Below are 27,228 nucleotides of genomic sequence, written 5' to 3'. Positions count from 1 at the left end.
GTTTTCAGCCCTGTAGCCGTGTCTCGGTCCGGACTCGTCCTTTCTTCATTTCTGATGCTGTGCACACGTGTACCGCTAGTCGGCGCTCACAAATGAATGAGCGATGGATGAGACGGAGAGTGGAGGATCTTCAGCGCGTTTTCTTCTTCTCGACGGACACCGGCAGACGCAGGAGGGCGCCCCTTCGTATCCCGCACGGAAAAGGCAAGGACTGATCATACCCTCGAAGAAGAACACCCGGAAGTGTTTAGGTAGCGCTATAGAAGCAGAAGTCTGCGTTAATCCAAACAGCGAGCCGACTGAAGGGCTTTCCTCCCTACGGGGACAGCATGGCGTTCATAACAGCCAACTGGAATCCTCTCGGCAAGGCGTTTTACAGGTGCGAAGCCCAAACCAAAACGCTTTCATGTTGGGAATGATCGTGTTCATCAGGGTTAGGGTTGGTCATGTAACCTGTCACATGACTATCACACGGACCGAGTGTAGTTTCTTTCCACTACTAGCAAGCAATGCTGAAGACACAGAAGAATATCAGTAGGGTTTATTGCACCGTGCATACGGTTAAACTGCGGCACGATGCCCGACATGATTAATGTGTGTGTGTGTGTGTGTGTGCGCACAGCGGATCTCCTCAGCGTCACCACCAGTCGTTTCAAGCGGAGACGCTCAAATGTCTGTGGCCTGTTGTATTTGTGTAATTTGCATTGTGTTCTCGTGTATGTGAGCATATACATGTCATGTGAGTGTTTGTCCATCTATCCATGATCCAAACTGCTTATCCTTTTGTTTTGCTTGTTGTTTGTGTGTAGGAAAACTGAGTTGTATGAGATGGGGTGGAATTTGCGTGAGGGACTCAAAGACTGTCTTGTGGCCGCTGCCCCCTATGGAGGACCGATAGGTGAGTTAACTCTCATTACACATCAGTCAATGTTTTCCCCAGCAGACTACATGTTGGGGACAAACATGGCCTCCTTACAGTAAGTAGCTGTGCACCTGGCTGAGTGTCTGCTTGAGTAAACTAACGAGCTGAAACTAAAAAACATTCACTAGTCTGATCTGAAAAAATCACACGAACGAGCTGAAACTGAAAAACATTCACTAGTCTGGTCTGAAAAAATCACACTAATGAGCTGAAACTGAAAAACATTCACTAGTCTGGTCTGAAAAAATCACACTAACGAGCTGAAACTGAAAAACATTCACTAGTCTGGTCTGAAAAAATCACACTAATGAGCTGAAACTGAAAAACATTCACTAGTCTGGTCTGAAAAAATCACACTAACGAGCTGAAACTAAAAAACATTTACTAGTCTGGTCTGAAAAAATCACACTAATGAGCTGAAACTGAAAAACATTCACTAGTCTGGTCTGAAAAAAATCACACTAACGAGCTGAAACTGAAAAATATTCTAGTCTGGTCTGAAAAAATCACACTAACGAGCTGAAACTGAAAAACATTCTGTAGTCTGGTCTGAAAAAATCACACTAACGAGCTGAAACTGAAAAACATTCTGTAGTCTGGTCTGAAAAAATTACACTAATGAGCTGAAACTGAAAAACATTCTGTAGTCTGGTCTGAAAAAATCACACTAACGAGCTGAAACTGAAAAACACTCACTAGTCTGGTCTGAAAAAATCACACTAACGAGCTGAAACTGAAAAACACTCACTGGTCTGAAAAAATCACACTAACGAACTGAAACTGAAAAACATTCTGTAGTCTGGTCTGAAAAAATCACACTACTGAGCTGATACTGAAAAACACTCACTAGTCTGGTCTGAAAAAAATCACACTATAACGAGCTGAAACTGAAAAACATTCACTAGTCTGGTCTGAAAAAATCACACTAACGAGCTGAAACTGAAAAACATTGTCTAGTCTGGTCTGAACGTGTTGCAGGCATCAAATTCAAAATGAGTGAATATTTGCAAAAAAACAAAAAGTTTATCAGTTTGAACATTAAATATCTTGTCTTTGTAGTGTATTCAATTGAGTATAGGTCGAAAAGGATTTGCAAATCATTGTATTCTGTTTTTATTTACATTTTACACAACGTCCCAACTTCATTGGAATTGGGGTTTGTACATGGTTGGATTTATTGACAGTGTTAAGCATTCATTTGAATGACAGAAAGAAACTGTTTTTATATCTGGTTATTTTGGGGTACAGTGCTCTGTAGCGCCTACCAGAGGGGAGGAGTTGGAACAGTTTGTGACTGAACAGTGATGTTGCCTGCCCGTTTCCTGAGTCTGGAGGTGTATAAGTCCTGAATGGAGGGCAGGTTGGCAACAATGATTTTCTCTGCAGACCTAACTGTCCATTGTAGTCTGTCCCTGTCCTGTTTGGTGGCTGAAACAAACCAGACAGTGATGGATGAGCAGAGGATCGACTGGATTATTGCAGTGTAAAACAGAATCAGCAGTTCCTGAGTTAGGTTGAACTTCTTGAGCTGGTGGAGAAAGTACATCCTCTGCTGGGCCTTTTTGATGATTGTGTCTGTGTTGGATGCCCACCTTAGGTCCTGGGAGATTTTGGAGCCCAGAAATCTTTAGGTTTTCACCATAGACACCGTGCTGTTGAGTATGGTGGGGGGGGGCAGTGTTGTGGGGCTCCTCCTGAAGTCCACTGACATCTCCACTGTTTTACCATACAACATAGCTGGTCTCACTACCATCTTGAAAACCTTCCCTTTACTCTTGCTGGTACCCTTCTGATGCAAATCATTCCTGGCACTCTTCTCCACCCACTCCACCCTGCCTGCACTCTCTTCTTCACCTCTTCCGCACTCCCCGTTAGTTTGAACAGTTGACCCCAAGTATTAAAACTCATCCACCTTCATCACCTCTACTCCTTGCGTCCTCACCATTCCACTGTCCTCCCTCTCATTCATGCATATGTGTTCTGTCTTGCTCCTACTGACTTTCATTCCTCTTCTCTCCAGTGCATACCTCCACCTCTCCAGGCTCTCCTCAACCTGCACCCTACTCTCACTACACATCACAATGTCATCCGCAAACATCATAGTCCACGGAGACTCCTGCCTGATCTTGTTCGTCAACATGTCCATCACCATTGCAAACAAGAAAGGGCTCAGAGCTGATCCTTGATGTAATCCCACCTCCACCTTGAACCCGTCTGTCATTCCAACCGCATACCTCATCACTGTCACACTGCCCTCATACGTATCCTGCACCACTCCTGCAGACTGCACTGTGACTCCTGACTTCCTCATACAATACTATTCTGTCCTCACAATTGCATCTGAGCAAGGCTAGACAGATAGCTAACAAAAAGAATCCTCAATAAACCCATTTTCAACAGAGTGTGGCTTTACTGGTTTCAACATTGTAAAACTGAAAATCCAAACAAAGAGTACAGATAACTAAACACATACGGCTTACATGAAATTGCTTTTTAGCATGAAATATAACATCACAATTAACAATAAAATTCATTTATTTAGCGTTATCCAGATATAGACAGCCAAACAATAAACTAGCATAAGAACTTAGCAAACATGAGAACGTATGTCAATTAGTCAGATGCTAGCTAGGGAGCTGTCAGCTTGAATAAGCTTCTGAGTTAGCTAAAATAGGTTAGCTAGCAACAACAAGAAATGTCTTCTAGTAATATGCAACTTAACTTAAAAAATTACATTTCAGATCTAACATGTAAGTGCTGATACTCACAGACATATCTACTCCAAGGTTCAAACGAAGATAAACAGACCGCATTTCACACACACTGCTTGCTGCTTCACAACGAGCCACACGGAAGATAAACAAAACGGACTCTCAGCTGGTGAAACTAACAGTACCTAAAACAACCAATAGAGGGCAGCACGGTAACACCTAACGTCATAACAAAGCATGGGCAGTTCTGTCGTCTTCAGTTCTCATGCAGTTATAGAGAGCAGGAAGGAATCTTATTCCGAGTTGAGTGTTTTGTGTGCATCTCTCACCTGGGAGAGAATCCAGTTTATCTACAAAAGAGCATGTATTCAGTACAGTAATGTAACAGCTGGGGTCAGAACGAATACCATACCTCCTCTCTTGGCTCCCCGTCATATGCTTTCTCTCAATCCACAAAGACACAATGTAACTCCTTCTGACCTTCTCTATACTTCTCCATCAACATTCTCAAAGCAAACATCACATCTGTGGTGCTCTTTCATGGCATGAAACCATACTGCTGCTGCTGATCACCACCTCTCCTCCTCTTAACCTAGCTTCTATTACTCTTTCCCATATCTTCATGCTGTGGCTGGTAAACTATAGGTCAGAGTGCTGAATTCTTTAATTCTCTTTTCAGTGTTAAAACAGAGCAATTAACCTAGATGATGCTTAAAAATGAAAGGTCAGGATGATGAATACTGTGCTGCATTATGGATTAGAAAAGAAAGGATATGAAAATCTCCCGTAAAAGACACTGAACCACCCTCATTATGTTCAGTAACATCAGACAAATATATAGTATTTATAAACAAAACACATGCTTTAGAAATCATCTCGGGTCCAGATGAAGGAACAGTTCAGAGTTTTCAGTCTAGTCCTACACTCAAAAGAATATTTAAGCCCATAAGTTAATGCTTATGTATTTCAATTACATGTAAATTTTCCATCCAATTTGATCGCCCAACTCCAATGTAAAATGTGAAAATTTTCTCCTTGAAATGTCATATTTTACATTGGAGTTATGCAATCAAATATATACAATATTATAAAAAATACAGTACAGTACAAGTCATATATTTCGACTCATTGCAACTGTCTAAAAAGCAATTAATTTACAGTTTGGGGAGCTGCAGCCCATGTAGGTGTTGACGAGAGAGAAGTAGGAACGTCTGTGCAAACATTCATCTACGAATAAATACATTACAGTATATGCACATATTTGACACATTTTTTAGCAGTTCGATCAAGTATAGCTAGGTTACTGTCTCGCTGTTAAGAATAAAACAATCGTTATTTAATTTTCACTTTCCTGATTGCGAAGAGGAACTGGCTGTTGGTTGAGGGTTGACCAAGGAGGACGAAGCATGTGAGGGGGAGGGAGATCGGTGCAAGACGTCAAACATGGTACACTTGTTTATTTGTATACCGTGCTGGCGAAGGTGTTTTGTCATGTTAGTAGTGCCGTTATTTTTTCGAACAAAGTGAGGCCACGCTTTTGAGCGCTTGCTGCGGTCTATGATGGTGCACGGCTCTACCCAGACTATGTGCTCGCTACTCTTATTGATCTTCCCACAAAAGAAAAACAAAATTTATTGCTTTGCACTGCGTTGTCCAGTCCAGAAAGAGCACCAGTGTATAGCTTAGGAGACGGGAAGACACGCATGCATTCAACTCGCATGACTGTAGGTGCAGCAGCGCAGACGGATAGCCAGGTCCTGGTACTGAAACTAAGACTAGTGCAAATGAAATTTGTTTAGGAACCAATAAGCAGAACTGAAATTAAAATTTCATAATGATTCCTTTGGAACCGGTTCTAACTTGGAATTGATTTCCGATGCCCAACCCTAGCCGAATGTTGTCTTTGGATGAACCACAGTGATTTTTTTTCTCACTGAATAGGAATTGTACTCCATGATTTGTAGTGGGCTAGCAAGAACTCTGTGTCCAGTATGAAATACTGAATGGATGAACATGAAAATGAGCATTAGTGTTGAAACTTAAAACTTGTTTAAAACTTGATCAGTGTGTTTTATCTGCCCCCCCCCCCAGCACTACTAAAGGAGCCTCAAAGACGTTCTCCTAGCAGTCGTCCTCAGCTGGAGATTTACTCATCATCTGGTGTCGCCATGGCCAGCTTCCTGGTATATACACACACACACACACATGCACACACACGCTTGCTTGCTTGCTGGTAGTCCATCGGGTCCGATGATGACATCCCTCCTCATTAACGGTGTGTTCTTTGACGACTGTAGAGTCCAATTCTAGATCCACAAGTTTTATTGCACATTGGGCATATGAAGTCTGAGTTAGTGGGGGTAGGAATGGTTGTTTGTCTCCTTAGTCTTTTTTTTAAATATTTTATTTTCAGTTTTTCGGTTTTATATTCAAGACACACACAAAATAAAACAAAACAAAAAAAAACAGACAAAAAACAAAAACAACAAAAAGGAGAAAAAAAGCTGCAAGACATATATAGGTATATAACTTTGTTCACAGCAGTTTTCAAGAAATCACACAGGTATTACAAGAGTACAGATAAAAGGTAAAGAGTATCGGGTTGCATCACTACAGACTAATTAAAAATCATTTTTCTTTTAGATAGTCAGTGAATGGACCCCATATGCTCAGAAACCTGTTGGATGCTTTAGATTTATGGAAGCTTATTCTCTCCATCTGTATGATTATTATAACTTCATTGAGCCATTTCTGAAAGCAGGGGGCGTAGGTGATTTCCAATCTGTTAGGATAATTCTCTTGGCAGCTACCATGCCAACCATCAATGCCGATTGTTCCTCAGGTGTATAGCTTAAAGCAGACTCCGAGCATCCAAAGAGTGCCAGCTCTGGATCAGGAGGAATGTCCCTTTCATAGACTCTGGAGAACCACTGGAATATTTCACACCACAATTTGTATAAGTGAGGACAGAGCCAGAAAAGATGCACTAGAGAACCTTCTTCAATTTTGCATCTAACACACAGTAGAGAAACGGCCGGGTAAATTTTGTGTAGTTTGGTCGTTGAATAGTGGAGTCTATGGATGACTTTGAATTAGGTTAGTTTATATCTGACATTGATCGAGCAAGTTTGGATTCTAGTCAAACCTTCATTCCAAATGTCGTCAGACACTTCAAGATTCAGCTCAGTGGACCAGGCTTCCTTCAGATGGTTAGTAGATACAGAGGTGGTAAACGGACACAAAGCGAGATATCAGATGTTTGGAATCCGGAGGAAGCTGCAGGAGGTCATAGAATGGGAAACTCTGGCCTGTTTTCAAAATTTTGAATTTTGTCTTTGACATAATGCCTAATTTGGAGATAACGAAAGAAGTGGGAGTTAGGGATGTTAAATTTTGTTTTCAACTGATTAAATGATGCAAACTTTTTATCTATATATAAATCTCCAAGGGTCGCAATACCCCTGTCCCTCCAGATAGCAAACGCCCCATCCGTCTGAGATGGCAAAAAGGAATGGTTATTACATATAGGAGTGTCTATTGAGACATTAGGTAGTTTGTTAACACTTCTGATCTGATTCAGAATCCTAATAGAGTTTCTTAGAATAAAATTATTACCAATCAATTTATCAGGGGATTCGGTCTTGGAAAAAAGTAAAGTACAAAGGGAAGAGGTTTTTACTGCTGTAGTTTCAATGCTTAGCCACAAGGGGGAGTTGTCTCCTTTCTGAGACGTCTTATCTGGGAATCCCCATTGCCATTAAATCAAAGCCCTTGCATTGGCTGCCCAATAATAGTTCTTAAATACAGGAAGGCCTAAGCTTCCCTCCTTTATTGGCTTTTGAAGATGTGCTTTAGCTATGCGATGAGCTTTATATCCCCAAACAAATGGAAAGATAATAGAGTAAAGTTTCTTAAAAAATAGTGACGTCAGAAAGATTGGCAGATTCTGAAATAGGTACAAAGATCTGGGGAGAGACACCATCTTAATTGCGCTAATACGCCCCACCATAGACAATGGCAAAATCCTCCACTTCTCTATGTTCAATTTAAGCTTTGTGAGCATATCGGCATAATTGAGTTTAGATAACAGTTTGGGATTTCATGGTATTATAAGCCTTAGATATGTCACATGATCATACTTTAGTTTAAATGATAGAGTGTTAAGGAAATCTGAATCTATACTGTCCGATAGTGGCATGAACTCACTCTTACCCCAATTAATTGTGTAACCAGAGAGTTTGCCAAATGATTTAACAAGATCTAACAAGGGAGGAACAGAGGCTTCTGGGTCAGTAAGATATATCAATGTATCATCGGCATAAAGGCTCACATGGCTTTCTAGGTCTCCTATCTGAATGCCTCTGATGCTGAAATGATTCCTTATTCCAACTGCAAGGGGCTCAAGTGCAACGTCGAAAAGTAAGGAAGATAGTGGATCCCCCTGTCTGACCCCATGTTGTAGGTCAAAAGGCCCAGATCTATCACTATTGGTGAGGATAGAGGATAATGGGCAGAGATACAGCATTTTGACCCATGCAAGAAAGGAATCCCCAAACCCAAATCTTTGAAGTGTTTCAAACATGTAGGGCCACTCTATCTGATCAGATGACTCTTCGGCATCGAGGGACGAGATAGCCGCTCCACAGTCCCCGACCTGGTTGGTATATAAATTATTCAGAAGCCTACGAACATTGCAAAATGAGACTCTACCTGGGATAAACCCCGTTTGGTCAGGGTGTATAATTGACAAAATATGCCTCCCCACTCTGTTAGCTAGTATTTTTGTAATAAACTTTTGATCAAAGTTGAGGAGAGCAATGGGTCTGTAACTAACAGGTTCCGTTTCGTCCTTACTTTTTTTTTTAACAAAATACATATATTTGCCTCGTATAGGGACTTAGGCAATGTTATTTTTAATGGAGTCGTTAATCATCCGGAGCAACAGTGGGGCAAGTGTCTTATGAAATGCCTTGTAAAATGTACAACCAAACCTGTCTGGGCCTGGCGCTTTGCCAGAGGGAAATGCCTTAATTGCCTCTATTAATTCGCTCTCTGAAAAAGTTGAATCTAATTCTAACCTCGTCGACTCATCCAGTGTTGGCAAATTAAGAGAGTCGAAGAAGCCGGCAAAGTCTGCACTAATGGCCTGAGACTTAGCGGTGTATAATTCTGAATAAAATTCTTTAAATCGATTGTTTATTTCTCTATGGTTAATTAACAAATCACCTGTTTTGGATTTAATTTTGTGAATTGCACGGCTCGCCTGCGGCCCCTTTAATTGTCTGGCCAACAGTCTCTCCGGTTTGTCGCCCAACTCAAAATGTCTCTGTCTGAGCTTGAGTAAGAGTTTGCTGATGTTTCCACCGAGAATACAGTTTCACTCATATTTTAACTTCAAAATCTTATTGTAATCTTCTTGTAGAAGAGAGTTCCTGTAGGACTGTTCAAGCATTGGGAGTATGTTTTCAATCTCCACCAACCGATGACGCTGTTCCCTTTTTTTGGAGGCTTCAAATAAAATTCTATACCCCTTCATTACTGCTTTGAGGGTCTCCCAAAGTATGGAATCTGACACCTCCCCAGTATCGTTAGTCTCAAGGAACTCCTTGAACCATGCTGCCATATACTTAATAAACCCTTGGTCTGTGAGCAACCATGGGTTAAAGCGCCAATACTAAATTTGTTTAGGCAAATCAAGCTTCAGTTTTAGTGATACTGGACTATGATCTGATATTAATATGTTGTGATACTTAGTATGATCAATGTTAGATACTAATTTTGCATCCACTAGAAAATAATCAATTCTCGTATATGATTTATGGACGTGAGAGAAACGAATAGTCTCTGTCCGTTGGGTGTTGTAGTCTCCAGATGTCAGCCATATTTCTTGATTTAATTAGGTTATTTAATGTTTGGACAGATGTAATGGCAGGTGGGGTGCGGGAGGAGAGCCTATCAAGATATGGGTCAAGGTAACAATTAAAATCGCCTCCCATTAACAGATTGGTGTTGCTGAGATCTGGAATTAAATCAAATACTTTACGGAAAAAGTTTTGATCATTAATATTTGGACCGTATATATTCAATAATGTGACAGGGAGCGTATGTATATTTCCAGTAATCATAATATACCTGCCATCTGGATCTGTGACCATAGAAACAAGCTGAAATTGAATATTATTGCAAAAAGAATTGCAACACCCCTAGCTTTGGATGTAAAGAGCGATTGATAAACTTGAGAAATCCAATTAACTCTCAGTCGCCTCTGCTCTGTAGCTTTGAGTTTCTTGTAGAAACATTATGTCAGCTTTCAAGGATTTTAAATGTGCCAACACTTTACCCCGCTTGACAGTGTTACCAAGCCCCCGTACATTCCATGAAACCAACGTTATATTACTCATATCTACCTGATACATACCGTTAATCACTGACATATATACAGCTGTGAAAGCAAAAACAGGCTAAAAGGCATATCAAGGTGGAAACTAACAGTAAAGATAAAACAATAAATCTGGCAGCTCTTAACAAAATTAAACATTGACAAATCCAAATCCCATCCCCACTGACACTTCCCCAAATGAAGCGTCACTTTCCCCATCTCACTTAACGAGGAGCAGCAGGCATACAAAAACGGATGGCTTGTAGCAACTGCCCCAGTACCCCATACTCCCACAGTACTGCCCCCCACAGAGTGCCTCGGTGTACACGGTTTTAAGCCTTCTCCAGGTCCACAAAACACATGTAGACTGGCTGGTCAAACTCCCATGCCTCCCTCAACACTTCCGCAAAGGTAAAGAGTTGGTCCGTTGTTCCGCGGCCAGGACGGAATCCGCATTGTTCCTGCTGGATCTGAGGTTCGACAATTGGTCAGAGCCTCCTTTCCAGCACCCTAGAGTAGACTTTCCCCAGGGAGGCTTAGCAGTGTGACGCCCTGATAATTGGAGCACATCCTCTGGTCCCTCTGGACCGGATTACTAATGAGTGTTTATCAAAAAATATAATTTTGTAATATTTCGTGAGAGCACCAATAGTCATCTCTACAGTATCGTCAAAATATCAATATCAAAGTATTTGGTCAAAAATATTGTGATATTTGATTTTGTCCATATCGCCCAGACCTAACTATTTTTTGCATGTCCTGGTATTTTGCAGTAGAAACTTAGCTGATAAAGTCAGAAGCAGCTAGCTCAGAGAATTCTGGGAGAAATAGAGCTAGTTGCGTGGGTGGCCTATGGAGCTATCTATTATGGGAAAATAATATTAGATGTGTCTATTCCATTGCCTACCAACATAGGGCTCGCTGGATTGAATCCCCATGTTACCTCCGGCTCAGTCGGACATCCCTACAGACACAATTGGCCGTATCGGCGGGTGGGAAGCCAGATGTGGGTATGTGTCCTGGTCGCTGCACTAGCGCCTCCTCTGGTCGGACAGGGTGCCTGTTCGGGAGGGGAGGGGGGAACTGAGGGGAATAGATCAGCAGATCAGCAGAGGGGGTGGAGCAGAGACCGGGATGGCTTGGAAGAGTGGGGTAATTGGCCGATACAATTGGGGTGAAAAGGGGAGAAAAAAAATATTAGATATGTTATATATATTAATATTAATATTCCTCTCATTTGTTGAGCACCTTTATCAGCACCATTGATGATTTCTGGCAAAAAAGTCTATATATATATATATATATATATATTTATCCTGAGAGCAAGATAATATATAGTATATAATGTAGCTATATAGTCTCATATATTTTGATATATTTTCAGTGGAAGAGTGGACCTGTGGTGCAGCTGGGCTGGTCGGTTTGTGATGAGCTGTTGTGTATTCAGGAGGACGGGACGGTTCTCATATATGACCTGTTTGGATCCTTTAAGAGACACTTCAGCATGGGACAGGTGAGTCTATGTGTGTGTGTGTGTGTGTGTGTAAGTAAAGTTTTATTTATATAGCACTTTTAAAAACAAAGTTACAAAGTGCTTTACACTCAGAAAAATGTGAGTCCATAAAATAAATTGAATGACTATAAAACATGGCATAGGGAGTAACAGACCAAGCTAAAAATAAAACAAAACAGAAGTCAGGGTTAAGGGGTCTATAAAAGACTTGCCATTTAAAACAGTCCAAAGATTCAGTGAATTTAATGGATTGGGGGAGATTATTCCAGAGGTTTGGGGCTAAAACTGCAAAAGCGCGGTCACCTTTTGTTTTGCACTCGGAGTGAGGGATGGATAAAAGACCGAGGATTGAGGATCGGAGTGCTCGGGAGGTGGAACAACGCATGAGAAGATCAGAAATTTGGATGTTCATAATTAACCGTTAACTGACAATAAGAATTTTGACCGATTAATACTATCAGTTTAACGATATGTGTTTAAAAAAAGTAAATAAGAAAAGTTTGCTGCATAGTAAAAGAAAAATAGTCTATACACATCAATCAACTCATGGGGGCGTGTCAACACGTGCAACCAACCACACGTGCCTACAATCATATTTTGCTGTGCCTGATCAAAATGGAGCAAGCAAAAACCAGTGCTGTGTGGGACCATTTCGACCAAAAGGACGATGAGGTTATTTGTAAAATATGCAATGCAGTACTGAAATATAGCAGTACTACAAACACAATGCAATACCCCTTGCGAAGCAAACATCCACAAGGACCAGGTGATGGAGGACAACAAACTTTAGCTTCCATGTTAGCAGGGAGAAGATGTGATGCACAGCGGTCTGAGGAGCTGACTCAGAGAATCTGTTCAATGGTGGAGAAAGACATTTTGCCCATCAGTGTGGTCTGTGGTGTGGGTTTTCAAGAGCTACTGGGCTGTATCCAGCCTAAATACCAAATCCCATCAACACTGTGATTATTACTTGCTGAACTGAAGCCCGTTTTGCAGAGAAAAAAAACAAGAGCTTAAAACGCAACTTGGTAGCACTAAGTTTGTGGCTTTTATGACTGGATAAACTCAGAGCTAAACTAACTGATGCGGGGGAGATTTGGGGACTTACTGGGAAAGTGTCTGCATGTGTCCACGACAATGCACGTAACATGGTTGCTGCTAACTCTCCCCGACGGGTGAACTGGGACTCAGTTTCTTGTTTTGAGCCTACACTGCAACTGACGGTAAACGATGGATTTAACATGTATGCGCATCGGGTTGTTTTTGCAGCTGGGCAGCTTGTCAGGCACTTCAACCAGAGCAACCCGGCATGCAAGGCTTTGGAGGCCAAACAAGAACAAGTGAAATTCCCGAAACACCAGCTCATCCAACCATACAACACTAGATGGAATTCAAAACACCACCTCTTCTAGTCATACAACACTAGATGGAAATTGAAACGCACCAGCTCATCCAGTCATACAACACTAGATTGAATTCGAAACACCAGCTCATCCAGTCATACAATACTAGATGGAATTCAAAACACCTGCTCATCCAGTCATGCAACACTAGATGGAAATTGAAACACCAGCTCATCCAGTCATACAACACTAGATGGAATTCAAAACACCAGCTCATCCAGTCATACAACACTAGATGGAATTCAAAACACAAGCTCATCCAGTCATGCAACACCAGATGGAATTCATGACACCTGCTCATCCAGTCATGCAACACTAGATGGAATTCAAAACACCAGCTCATCCAGTCATGCAACACTAGATGGAATTCATGACACCAGCTCATCCAGTCATGCAACACTAGATGGAATTCAAAACACCTGCTCATCCAGTCATGCAACACTAGATGGAATTCCAAACACCTGCTCATCCAGTCATACAACACTAGATGGAATTCAAAACACCTGCTCATCCAGTCATACAACACTAGATGGAATTCAAAACACCTGCTCATCCAGTCATACAACACTAGATGGAATTCAAAACACCAGCTCATCCAGTCATGCAACACTAGATGGAATTCAAAACACCTGCTCTTCTAGTCATACAACACTAGATGGAAATTGAAACACCAGCTCATCCAGTCATACAACACTAGATGGAAATTGAAACACCAGCTCATCCAGTCATACAACACTAGATGGAATTCAAAACACCAGCTCATCCAGTCATACAACACTAGATGGAATTCAAAACACCAGCTCGTCCAGTCATACAACACTAGATGGAATTCAAAACACCAGCTCGTCCAGTCATACAACACTAGATGGAATTCAAAACACCAGCTCATCCAGTCATACAACACCAGATGGAATTCAAAACACCAGCTCATCCAGTCATACAACACCAGATGGAATTCAAAACACCAGCTCATCCAGTCATACAACACTAGATGGAATTCAAAACACCAGCTCATCTAGTCATACAACACTAGATGGAATTCAAAACACCAGCTCATCCAGTCATACAACGCTGGATGGAATTCAAAACACCTGCTCATCCAGTCATACAACACTAGATGGAATTCAAAACACCAGCTCATCCAGTCATACAACACTAGATGGAATTCAAAACACCTGCTCATCCAGTCATACAACACTAGATGGAATTCAAAACACCAGCTCATCCAGTCATGCAACACTAGATGGAATTCAAAACACCAGCTCATCCAGTCATGCAACACTAGATGGAATTCAAAACACCAGCTCATCCAGTCATGCAACACAAGATGGAATTTGTTGTGCGACATGTTTGCAAGACTTCTTGAACAATGGTGGGCAGAGACAGCTGTTCTGTCCAACCAAACAGTAACAAAGCTAGTAACAACTACAAGTTTTCATTTTGTTAATCTGTTGACTGTTTTTGATATTTAATTAGCCAGAAGATTCAATGTGTGTTTTCATTTTGTTGATGTGTTTAAACATTAGAAAGTCTGGCGACTAGCTGTTTTTTCTAATAAGTTTTACAAAAAATTCTGCACTGGAGGTCTCGGCTATTGTGCCCATTATGCAGCACACTTGGCGCCGGCGGATTCAGTGTGGCTTGTCGTTTTGTTAATCTGTTTTTGTTCTTTAGAAAGTCTGGCTATGATTTGGAATTTACGTAAACATTTATTTAAGTTAAATACTTTTCATGTAGGCCTGTTGGTCTGTTTTATTTGGTTCATAGCAGCACTGCAGGTGTGTGACAATGTTCTCATGTTGTGTTGTTGTTGTTTATGCTGCTGTTTGCACATGTAAAAATAAACCCCTTGTATGAAAAAAACATTTGTTTTATCGTTTTTTATTTCACAGACCCTTGTCCATTGGAAATAGTACATTTTAATCTTGTCGGTTAATGGTTAGTGCACTCAGGAGCACTCCGGTGGACAAACCAGATGCTCCTACATGTTTCCAAATCCAGGCTTCAGAACAGGGGCGACAGAGCCTCTGCACTGGCTGCCCCTGATCTCAGGAACAATCTACCAGTACACATAAGATCTGCTCTGACCCCAGAGACTTTTACATCTTTGTTAAAGCCCTACCTCTTCTCGCTGGCATTCAATTCAAGTTGAGCTTGACACTGTGATTTTATTGTGCAAACTTTCATTTATGTGTTAGTGTTTATTTTTATATTCTCTTTATTATGTTTTCTTTACATATATTTTTATATTCATGTGTCACTTATCCCTGATCCTGTTTGTAATTTTATCAAGAACTCTTCAATTGGAGTGGGCACCAATACACTATCCCCTGCTTTATGTTTTGTTAAAAAGTCCCTTAATTGTAAATACCTGAAAAAATCTGTGTTAGGAAGCATAACTTCCTCTCTCAGCTGCAGAGGTGGAAAACCCAGCTTTAGAAAGTAGAAGTACTAATTATGTATTTGCTCCATCCATGGACTAAACCAGCTGATTTCACTAATTAGTTCTCAGCTGGTTTAGTGCATGGGTGGAGGAAATACATGGTTAGTACTTCTACTTTCTGAAGTGGAGTTTTCCACCTCTGCTCAGCTGTATAAAAATGAGTTAAGGATGCCATCCTTATGAAGTTGGTGTAGATTAGTGAGTCCATGGTCTGACAATTTTCTAAAACCTATATCTATATGGGAGGGCACAAAATCCTTTATAAATCCGATACTAGTTAGTACAGAAATTACTTTCGGCAATCGAAATGACAGTTTTATTTTCCTCCAGATGTTAAGTGTAACTCTAGTCCATTCACCCATTTGAGTTTCTTTTAAGGAGACATCTAGGAGAGGCAAGGTCTGTAGGGGCTTCACACACAAGCTTTTTTCTATGTTCAGCCAGCGAGTACATGTAAGATCCTGAATCCATATTGTTAAAAGGTTTTAACTGTGCAGCCCAAATATAACTTGGATTCAGGAGTTTGAGCCCTCCATGCAGTTTTGATAGCTGAAATGTTTTTTTTTTAATAAATTTATTTCTGATTTTTCCCCTTTTTCTCCCAATTTAGTGGCCAATCAATCCCTATTTTAATTCAAACACCCACCTTCGTACTGCATGCGTTCGCCAACTGCATCTCTCCGGCCGGCAGTCTCGAAGGAGACGCCTCCCCACTTTTGTGACAAGGCGACTCCAGGCCGAACCACTGCTTTTCCGACACATACAGAGACGCATTCACGTGACGAACACAAGCCGACTCCGCCCCCCTCCCCAAGACAGCGTTGCCAATGATTGCTGCTTCATCGAGTCCGGCCATAGTCAGATCTGACGAGACCGGGGCGCGAACCCCAGTCCCCAGTGGGCAACTGCATCAACACAAAGCCAATGCTTAGACCGCTACACCACCGCGGACGATAGCTGTAATGTTTTTAATCTAATTCTTGGTTGTTCTCCTTGCCATATACAGTTTTAAATGAGCCTGTCTAATTTATCAAATATAGATTTAGGAATATCAATAGGTATCATCTGAAATTGATAGAGAAGCTTAGCATTCAAGCATATACTCTCAATACGTCAGGGGAAGTGTTGACCACTGGTCCAAATCCTTACTGCTATTATGAATTATGCATTTGTAATTTGCATCATATAACTTTCCTAGCGATGGGGGGATTTGAATACCGTGATTTTTAATGCCAGCTTTAGGCCATTTAAACCCACTCTGGAGTTTGACCGTTTGAGGAATTCTAGCATTTATATCCATTGCCATTGTTTTGTCCACATTTACTTTATAACCCGAGAAGTGCCCATATGTTGAAATAAGATCCTTTAAGTGTGGAATTGTTGTTGTAGGTTCGGCTATATATAAAAGCACATTATCTGCGTATAAGGATAATTTGTTTTCTTCATTTATTGTCAGTCCCTTTATGTTATTGTCATCTCTAATAAGCTGTGCTAGTGGTTCAGTATTAATATCGAACAGTAGGGGTGATAGAGAGCAGCCCTATCTGCAGCCACGTTCTAGGGCAAATCGGTTTGATAGAGCTCCATTTACTTTAACAGCAGCTTGTGGATTAGAATATAGTGTTTGTATCCACTTTATGAAATTAGGGCCAAATTGGAATCGTTTCAGTGTTTGAGCAAGTATTGCCAGGATACTTGATCGAATGCCTTCGGGGTGTCGAGGGATAATATCTCTGTGAATGTTCTCATTCATCCAGGTCATGGTTATCCAAAGGAGTTGAATCAAGTGCAACTGGACTTGGTATATATCCGTGAAGACGTTTCCCCTCTCATCCAAGAGGCTTCCTCAGTTCTGCCTTTCTGACTAGACCAAGCTAGTCTGACTGGCTGCTGATGAGACTCAGAATTTATCCTCTTTGGAGTCGTAATCAGAGCTATTGATATGCGTGGCTCTTTGTGTCCCGATGTTTACCAACGCCTGTCGCTAACCGAGCCATAGATATGAGTGGCTCTTTTGTGTACCGATGTGTGACCACGCCCGTCGTTATCGGAGCTATTGATATGCGTGGCTCTCATGTGCCCCGATGTCCACAATGACTCCCACTTACAATGCCGTCCTTTCATCTCTACCCAGGAGACTCAAGAAGCCTAGCCTCCAAGAACAACAGTCGCTCACTAACGGCTCCAACGACTCTCATGACCACTGAACAATGAAGTCAAAACTAACACCCCCAACGACCGTCGCCACTAAACCAATGCAAATCAATAGCTCCGATGGCGATGGCGCGGCCAAACATCGGAGCACAGGAGAGCCACGCATATCGACACCTTTTGGCAAGATGTTATTAATATGATCTGTCAAATGTTATCAAAGAAATGACCACTGGATCCCAAGCTTTTTATTCTTGGTATATATCCTACCAACCCACATTTACAAAGAAGAGAGGTCAGGTTCATAGACATGTATATATTACAAGCTAAACATACAGTTGCTCTTAATTGGAAAAATGTTGATGGACCAAGACTTGGAACGTGGATCAAAGAAATGGCATCAAACACGTCAATGGCAAAGATAAGGTATATTGTTAGATGTAAACAGAATGTTTTTGATGATATCTGGAGACCCTCTGTGTACTTCTTAAGGCTCATGTTAATGTTGGCAACTTGCTTCAGCAAGAACAAGCTCTGGGGGAGTAGGGTGGATTTATATGATCGTGTACACTGACCAGAAAAACACCCTTTAAATCTTATTTCTTTTTTTCTTTTCTTTTCTTTTTTTTCTTTTTCCATCTTCTCTTTACTTTTGTTTATTTTATAGAACTTTCTTTTTTGCACATAAGTTGGTAGGGATTGGGTTATGGGAGGGAGAACAGGGTGAAAAATGTTTGCTGTGTTCTGTACTGTTGATGTACAATTTGATGTGATTTGCAAACTGAAAACCAATAAATATATTGTTGCGGCTGCACCCCACGCCCCACTCACTCCGTGATGTCATTCCCAGGCGACAACGAGATGTAAACAGAACCTCTTCAGTCCACTCCACCGAGTTGACTGATACTTGAGGATCTGCTTTGAGTGGGTGGGAAAGTATCAATCATTCGCAGTGTCGCTGTGCGGGCCGTCCGTGTGCACTTAGACTCGCATGGCTGAATCTGTGAGACGAGCATATGCTACTGGCAGGATCAGCCAGGTAGCCTCATGTCGCCGAGCCCGGCTGAACGGACTGGGCTGGGCGGACCCGAAAACCGCAACCCCATTGGTGGTGGGGTGTACGGACGGGTAGGTGACGGACCCCGCGGCCGTGGTCGGTAAACACACCGAGCTCTGGGACCAGGGGAGGGGCGGCGGGAGCCATGGAAAAACAACTGGGACAAGCGGTCCGGTTGAGCCCCGCCGCAAGAGCTGACGAGCGGAGCAACGGAGAGGACTGGGCGCTAGAGCCCTGCCCACTCGGCACTTTGCTCGCTGCAGCAGCGACAACAACAAAGTTCCGCAAGACCGGAGGAACCGATCACCGGTTAGGCCAAGCCGGCCGGCGGAGGCCCTCCGAAGGCGTGTTAAGTTAAGTTAGCCCATCGATCAGGGCACAAAGACACAACGCGGGTCCGGGTATGGTGCAGGCAGCCCAGCCAGAGAAAGCATCCGCGGTACGGCCGACACTTAACCTGGCTCTCACACTGAAAATCGACAGTCTCCTGAAAACCTGCCGAAACCCACCACACACTAACAGTGTTTTGCCAACTTTAGCGGGAACGTTGCTATAAACTTTATCTACTCAGCTCTTCTGCCCTCCGAGGCTGGGAGCCGGTGTAGCGATGTGTGCGGGTTATTGCAGCCAAGAACAGTGCATTTTCTATGCGAAGACATCATGCTAGCTAGCAGTACCTGCAAAAAACCTCGACCTTTATATAGTCCACGGGCCAAGACCCAAAATATGACATACCGGTACCATCTGGGTGGGCAGATTCTAGTTGTGATTGTTTTTATACCAACTATACATCCCTAGTTTATGTTTTGATATGATAGACCTCTCAGACAGGTAGCTTTTCAGTGGTTATCACCTCATGAAGTAAACCACCCCTGAAAGTAAGCTGCATTTTTGCCGCTGGTTCATATCCTGGTTTAGGCTCATGGTCAAGACACTTTTCAATGTTTTATAATATTGTGTCTATTTTATAGACATTTATAGACCTTCGACATTATAAACTTTCCATTGGAGCAGCTTTTCATATTTATTGGACATTTCATTTTACCATACCTGTAGGAGGTTTTGTTGTAGTTTTTGTTTTCACCAGTATAATTTCTAAATAAAATATGTAATTAACAGTAATTACACAGTATCAATAGTAGTACTATTAATAATAGTAATATAGTAGCTGTCTCCACTTTGCAATAAAACACAAACACTTTTAAGGTTTTGTCAGATTCCATCTCTCTGCATCAATGAAGTCTCTTGGTATCAGCCAGGTTAAGGACTCAACCAAGAAACACCTCCGCCGCAGGTTGGAAACCAAACTTGGTAGATCCATCCATATATTTCCTGATGACAACGGGAAGCTTCTTCTGTACCCACACAGCCTATCAATGACCGAGCTGGCTAAAACAGCATACTCCTTGAATATGGAACTACATTATTCCAGATCTGTCAACTCCAGGGATGTTGTAACAAAAGCAGCTTTACTGATAAGAAATTAGATTAAAAAAAAAACAAGATGGCAAAAAAGTGTGGCCACGTGATGTTGAAGAAGATGAATTCATCATTCCTGAATTAATCACTCAATTCCTGCAAACACTACTGACTGGAAACTGAGTACACAAGTCCATCTGAAAGGGTCAAGCGACTTACCGCCTCCTTTGGCAGTGACTTGATCTTTGCAGTCCCCTGTGGCAGAATCAAGTCACCAAAACACCTACTGCTTCCATTTGCTGTGAAGTCCTTGACAGGAAACACAGAACTTTTACACACATTGAATCGCCTCGGACACGGTGTCATATTCTCACGTTGAAGAGATTGACACAGCACTGTGTCTGCAGAAGATGGAACTGTCGAGGGATGGCGTACCACTACCTGAAAACATCTATTGAAATGTCTTTACTACCCTGGCCTTTGACAACATAGACTGGCTAGAAGAGACAATTAGTGGAGCAGGAACCTCCCAACGAGTCAATGGCATAGCTGTTCAGGCAAAAGTCATTGGACCTGCACCTCAAAGAATTATGCCTACTGTCACCAAGTCAAAGGAGAGAAGTATCAGCCCCAAAGCAGTGATGCTGCCCATCTATAATTCTGGACAAAGAAGAGTTGTCTACAGTGTATGAAATACTTAACCCGACAGTAGGCATCATGGAGTCCCTGCAGTTATAGACAGTCGTCTGTGTGTTTGACCAAGCACTCTATGCCAAAGCAACAGAAATCGTGCGGAAACATGACAAGTTCAACAACATTGATATCAGGATGGGTGTGTTCCACACCATTTGCAATCTTCTTTCCATTCTGGGGAAACTTTTTAAAGATGCAGGGTTGAGGGACCTCTGTGTGGAATCTGGTGTCATTGCTGAGGGGTCAGTAGCTGGTGTGATGGAAGGCAGAAAGTACAACAGAGCTGTCAGGCTACACAAGCTTGTTTACAAAGCACTGATGCGACTTGCCTGGAAAGGCTTTCTTCTGTGGCTTAAAGACCCATATCCAACAGAGGTTTGCCACCTTGAAGAAGCCCTGAGAAGCATCGACAACTTCCATTGTGACAGCCGTCAGGCAACACTCAAACAACTTTTTGAGAATGTTGCTATCAGCCGCACCATGGAACTGTTCCAGGTCTACATAGACTCCCTCCATACCTAGCATGGTCCTTCAGCCTTTTGCATGTCATACCTTGATATGACAGAGAGTATGTTGGGCCTGATTCGAGCTTCCAGAGAAGGCAACTGGAGGTTGCATCTTGCGTGCATATGCAACATAGACTGACTGCTGCTAACTTACACTCATTGTGCCTCACTTTATGGCAGCAGCAACATAGACTGCTGCTAACTTACCTTCACTGTGCCTGACTTTATGGCAGCAGCAACATAGACTGCTGCTTACACTCACTGTCCCTCACTTTATGGCAGCAGCAACATAGACTGCTGCTTACACTCACTGTCCCTCACTTTATGGCAACAGCAACATAGACTGCTGCTAACTTAAACTCAGTGTGCCTCACTTTATGGCAGCAGCAACATAGACTGCTGCTAACCTACAGCAATTTGGGTCTTCTCCTAGTAGGACCGGTAGTTTTTCTTCATCTGGCAGGTTTAGAAAACCTTTTGTTATTCGTTGGAATTGTTTAAAATGTGCTTCTCCAACATGTATATGTGTTCACATGTGGTGAGGAAGTGTAGCTTTGTTTCAGGTTCACTGAGGCTGCAGTGATGATGATGAGGGTGCAGTGTCAGCACAGCCTTTGCTCTGCAGGGGGCAGGTTTCCCTGTGTCCCCTTTTCAATAGCAAGGATGTGCTCACTCAGTCTGCACACAGTCACGGTTCTTTTCAGTTGTTGATCAGTCACCATGCTCACATCATCTGCTATGGGGGACTGTCCATGTAGAGACAGACAGCACTGCATGTTGCTCTGTGTGTTTGTTTGTGTTACAATTTGTGATGTAGTTTTGTTCTAACTGTTTGGTAATGTGTTGGGTCTGATTGGTGATGTGTTGTGTTGCTGAGGTGTGTTAACAGAGCAGGTATGTGCTCTCAGCCTCAGGACCAGTTGGGTAAGGGGGTCCCTATTACTATTCAGCTCTTGGCATTGCAGGGCTTGGTGATGGTACGAGAGGGGGTCACTTAGTTTTAGATGTGTCCAAAAGTTAATTGCTCTTGTTTGTATTTTTAGTATTGGTGGGTATTGGCCTACTGCCCTGCATGCATTGTTTGTAGCTTTCCTCTGGACATGTAGGAGGATCTTACAGAACTCTGCATGCAGGGTCTCAATGGGGTGTTTATCCCATTGAGTAAAGTCTTGTGTTGTAAGTGGACCCCACACCTTACTGCCATTGAGTGCACTTGGTTCAATAACACACTCAGTTAATTCTAACCAAATTCTAACTGGTATTTCTGTTTGTATATTTATTTTTATGGTTTAGAAAGCCCGGCTTGCTTTCCCTCTCATCTCATGAACTGCTTCATTAAAATGTCCAGTTGAACGTAGTTTTAATCCTAGATATGAGTAGTCTGTGCAGTACTCCATATGTTTTGTACCAATTGAGAATTTAGGAAGAACGTCCTGAGACCTGGATCTCTTTTGGAATATAATTATTTTGGTCTTTTTGAGGTTTACTGTCAGGGCCCAGGTCTGGCAGTAATGTTCTCGCAGATCCAAGCTCTGCTGTAGGCCATCTGCTGTGGGGGACAGCAGAACCAGGTCATCTGCAAAGAGTAGTTATTTCACCTCCTGATTGTGGAGACTTGCCCTGGGGACAGAGGACTTTTCTAGTATAGTAGTCAATTCATTGATGTAGATATTGAAGAGTGCGGGACTGAGGGTACAGCCCTGATGGACACCTCGCCTTTGGGTAAAGAATTCTGTTCTTTTTTGCCAATTTTTACGTTGCACATATTGCCCGAGTACACTGATTTAATAATATGTTTTACCCCCTACACCACTCCCAATAACTTTGTAGAACAGTCCTGCATGCCAAATAGAATCAAAGGCTTTTTGGAAGTGAATAAAACAGGCATAAATTGTTGTTGTATTTTGTGTTATATGTTTATCAGTTAGGGTATGTAGGGTGTAAATATGATCAGTTGTGCGGTGTTTTGGTAGAAATCCAATTTGGCTTTTGCTCAAGACATGGTGCTTGGTAAGGAAGTTCAGAAGTCTGGCATTCATAATACTACAGAAAACCTCCCCCAGATCACTGTTCACACAGATGCCTCGGGAATTATTAGGGTCAAGTTTGTCTCTGCTTTTATAGATTGGGGTTATAAATCCATAATTCCAGATGTCAGGAAAATAGCTTACACTCAGAACCAAACAGAAAAGTTTGAATATAGCCAACTGGAATTTCTTGTTCACATTTTTTAGCATTTCGTTCAAGCTGCCATCAGGTCCACAAACTTTTTTAAATTTGAGGGCCTGCAGGTTCTTAAGGAGTTTCTGCTCAATAATTAGGGAGTCTAATGGATTCTGATTGTCTTTTATAGCTAGCTCCAATTTAGTCCACTTCTCATGAATGTAGGATTGCTCTGTGTTTACATGCATTTGAACAGTGTGGTATAGTGTTTTAGCGACATGGTGGCGCAGTGGTTAGTGCGGTCGCCTCGCAGCAAGAAGGTCCTGGGTTCGAGCTCCGGGGTAGTCATCCTGGGTCGTCCTCTGTGTGGAGTTTGCATGTTCTCCCCGTGTCTGCGTGGGTTTCCTCCAGGTGCTCTAGTTTCCTCCCACAGTCCAAAGACATGTAGGTCAGGTGAATCAGCCGTACTAAATTGTCCCTAGGAAGGAATGTGTGTGTGTGTGTGTGTGTGTGTGTGTGTGTGTGTGTGTGTGTGTGTGTGTGTGTGTGTGTGTGTGTGTGTGTGTGTGGGCCCTGTGATGGTCTGGCAGCCTGTCTAGGGTGTCCTCCCCACCTGCTGCCCAATGACTGGATAGGCTCCAGCATCCCCGTGACCCTGAGAGCAGGATAAGCGGTTAAGATAAAGGATTGATTGATGGATGGTATAGTGTTTTAAAGTGAGTTGTCCATATATCACTGCTTTGTGTAGCTAATTCCTGGTGTTGGGGTTTGTGTAGGTGTTTCCAATGTTGCCAGAAGTTGTTTGTGTTGATTGCCTCCTCAATTAATGTCAGTTGCTGTTTGCTGTATTGTTGTTTTTTGAGTCTGAGTGTACGTTTGTAGAGTTTTAGGGTCTCACAGTAAAGAAAGCTTACATCAGCCTTATAGGGATTTCTGTGTTTTTGATTTGATAGCATTCTAAGTTTTTTTCCTAATAATTTTACAGTTATTATCAAACCAGTTGTTATTTGTTGCAGTTTTTGGTTTGTTCATGGTCAGTGTCAGTTGTGCCTCCTTTGCTGTTTGCCTGAATATATTGTTAATATTGTTTACTGCTAGATTGAAGCTTTCTTTACTGTAGGAGTCTGTAAAATCCAGAATGTTGTCTAAAAGTGTTTGGATTTTGGGGGTATCAGTTGCCTTCTGGTGTTGTTCTGCACTGTTTTGGTCCCATCTGTATGAATATGTGATATTGTACAGCTTACTGGGTTGTGTGTGTGCCATTTTAATGTGTGATCTTGTAATAAACAGGGTAATTTGGCTGTGATCAGACAGAGGGGTCAGTGGTGTGACAGTAAATGAGCTGAGAGAGGAAGGGTCAAAGTCTGTGATTATATAACCTATAGTATTGTGGACAAGAGGTGAGCAGTAGGTGAATCTACCCAGGCTGTCCCCCGTGTCCTACCGTTGACAGTGTACAGACTGAGGCTCTGACAGAGCTGCAGGAGGTCTCTCCCCTCTTGTTAATGACCTTCTCACTATTGTTCCTGTGGAGAGAGTAAAAGGGTGAGAGATATTTTCACTGGAGATGTAAATGTCCATTTGTGGATCTGTGAGGTCAGCGAGTGTTCCTGTGTGTGTGTGTTTGTGTCCCCACATATGAGCACATTTCCCTGGGCCTGGAAATGGTATATCTCTGTCTCAAGGGTGGGGAAGATGTCCTCTGAGAAGTAGGGGGATTCTGACTGTCTCTCGCTGTCTCTGTCTTTCTCTGTCTGTCTCTCTGTCTCTGTCTGTCTGTCTGTCTCTGTCTGTCTTTGTCCGTCTCTCTGTCTGTCTGTCTGTCTGTCTCTCTTTCAAATGAATGTCCATATTGTGGTGAAGTTGAAACTGTTTTTCATTGTTTTTACTGGTGCAAAAGACTCTGCAAACTTTTTAATACACTGAAGAATGTTTTTAGGCTGTTTGGTGAGAGGTGCTCCAAGACTGTCTTCATTTTGGGAGTTGGCTACAAAAAAATCTGACACTGCCAAGTGACAACTACTAAATCTGATAGTAAGGGAGACCAAACTGTCCATCTACAGTAGCAGGAAAAACAGAGTGGAGAAAGGACAGGGCAGGGAGTACTTCCTGTTTTCATCTACAGTAGCAGGGAGAACAGAGTGGAGTACAGGACAGGGTAGGAAGTACTTCCTGTTTTCATCTACAGTAGCAGGGAGAACAGAGTTGAGAACAGGACAGGGCAGGAAGTACTCCCTGTTTTCATCTACAGCAGCAGGAAGAACAGAGTTGAGTACAGGACAGGGTAGGAAGTACTTCCTGTTTTCATCTACAGTAGCAGGAAGAACAGAGTTGAGAACAAGACAGGGCAGGAAGTACTCCCTGTTTTCATCTACAGCAGCAGGAAGAACAGAGTGGAGAACAGGACAGGGTAGGAAGTACTTCCTGTTTTCATCTACAGTAGCAGGAAGAACAGAGTTGAGAACAGGACAGGGCAGGAAGTACTCCCTGTTTTCATCTACAGTAGCAGGGAGAACATAGTTGAGAACAAGACAGGGCAGGAAGTACTCCCTGTTTTCATCTACAGTAGCAGGAAAAACAGAGTGGAGAACAAGACAGGGTAGGAAGTACTTCCTGTTTTCATCTACAGTAGCAGGGAGAACAGAGTTGAGAACAGGACAGGGTGGGAAGTACTTCCTGTTTTCATCTACAGTAGCAGGAAGAACAGAGTTGAGAACAGGACAGGGCAGGAAGTACTTCCTGTTTTCATCTACAGTAGCAGGGAGAACAGAGTGGAGAACAGGACAGGGTGGGAAGTACTTCCTGTTTTCATCTACAGTAGCAGGGAGAACAGAGTTGAGAACAGGACAGGGCAGGAAGTACTTCCTGTTTTCATCTACAGTAGCAGGGAGAACAGAGTGAAGAACAGGACAGGGCAGGAAGTGCTCCCTGTTTTCATCTACAGTAGCAGGAGAACACAGTGAAGAACAGGACAGGGCAGGAAGTACTTTCTGTTTTCATCTATAGTAGCAGAAAGAACAGAGTTGAGAACAGGATAGGGCAGGAAGTACTTCCTGTTTTCATCTCAGTGGTGAAAGCCAGAGTCTGGGTTGAGTTTAGATTCTTTAAAGCAGTGTTTCTCAAACCAGTCCCTAAGGACCCCCTATCCTGCTGTTTTTCATTGTAACCCTGCATAGGTAGCCCTGCTTGTACTTAACCAATCATCTCATAGCACTTAATTATGCAAGGTGTGCAAACTCTGACATTCATTGCTAATTGGTTGAATAGCTACAAACAGATACCTATTCAGGGTTGCAAAGAAAATCTGCAGGGTAGGGGGTCCTTGAGGACTGGGTTGAGAAACACTGCTTTAAAGTAACATGGGGGATTTATCAAAAAGTGGTGCTATAATGATGCAATTGGTTCTGTGGCAGGTGAAGACTTAATTTTTAATACCATTTTTAAGCATGTGATGAAATTGTTCTTTTAATCGTGCTGTACAATGATTTTTTTTGTCGTGGAAATTTTTTTTTGGATTTTTTTCAGTCTTTTGAATAAATGCTTTTAAAATCTCAATCTCGCTGTCTCTCTCTCGCTCTCTCTCCGTTTGTCTGTCTGTCTATCTCTCTGTCTCTGTCTCTCACTCTGTCTGTCTGTCTGTCTGTCTCTCTCTGTCTGTCTGTCTCTCGCTCTCTCTGTCTGTCTGTCTGTTTCTCTCTCTCTCTCTGTCCCTGTGTTTGTCTCAATCTCTCTCTGTCTCTTTCTCTCTGTCTGTCTGTCGGTCGGTCTTTGTCGCTCTGTCTTTTTCTGTCTGTCTCTGTCTATCTCTCTCTAACTCTCTGTCTGTCTGTTTCTCTCTCTCTCTCTGTCCCTGTGTTTGTCTCAATCT

The 27,228-nt window shown here is 42.4% G+C and overlaps 1 protein-coding gene across 2 annotated transcripts in view; it reads left to right on the top strand.

The window, feature by feature from the left end:
* Positions 1-237: 237 nt before the first annotated feature.
* vps16 (VPS16 core subunit of CORVET and HOPS complexes) overlaps positions 238-27,228 on the top strand; it is a 97,899-nt gene continuing 70,908 nt past the window's right edge. For both annotated transcript variants that reach the window (XM_056300984.1, XM_056300983.1), the window contains exons 1-4: positions 238-379; positions 810-898; positions 5,725-5,816; positions 11,397-11,525. In XM_056300984.1, coding sequence (XP_056156959.1) covers positions 330-379; positions 810-898; positions 5,725-5,816; positions 11,397-11,525 — 360 coding nt within the window. In that variant the 5' untranslated portion in view covers positions 238-329. The remainder of the gene's footprint in view (positions 380-809; positions 899-5,724; positions 5,817-11,396; positions 11,526-27,228) is intronic.

The sequence above is a fragment of the Lampris incognitus genome, chromosome 21 (assembly GCF_029633865.1).
Source record: "Lampris incognitus isolate fLamInc1 chromosome 21, fLamInc1.hap2, whole genome shotgun sequence".
Taxonomy (NCBI): Eukaryota; Metazoa; Chordata; class Actinopteri; order Lampriformes; family Lampridae; genus Lampris; species Lampris incognitus.
Note: the sequence above shows the minus strand (reverse complement) of the source record. Positions and strands in the feature narration are given on the sequence as shown.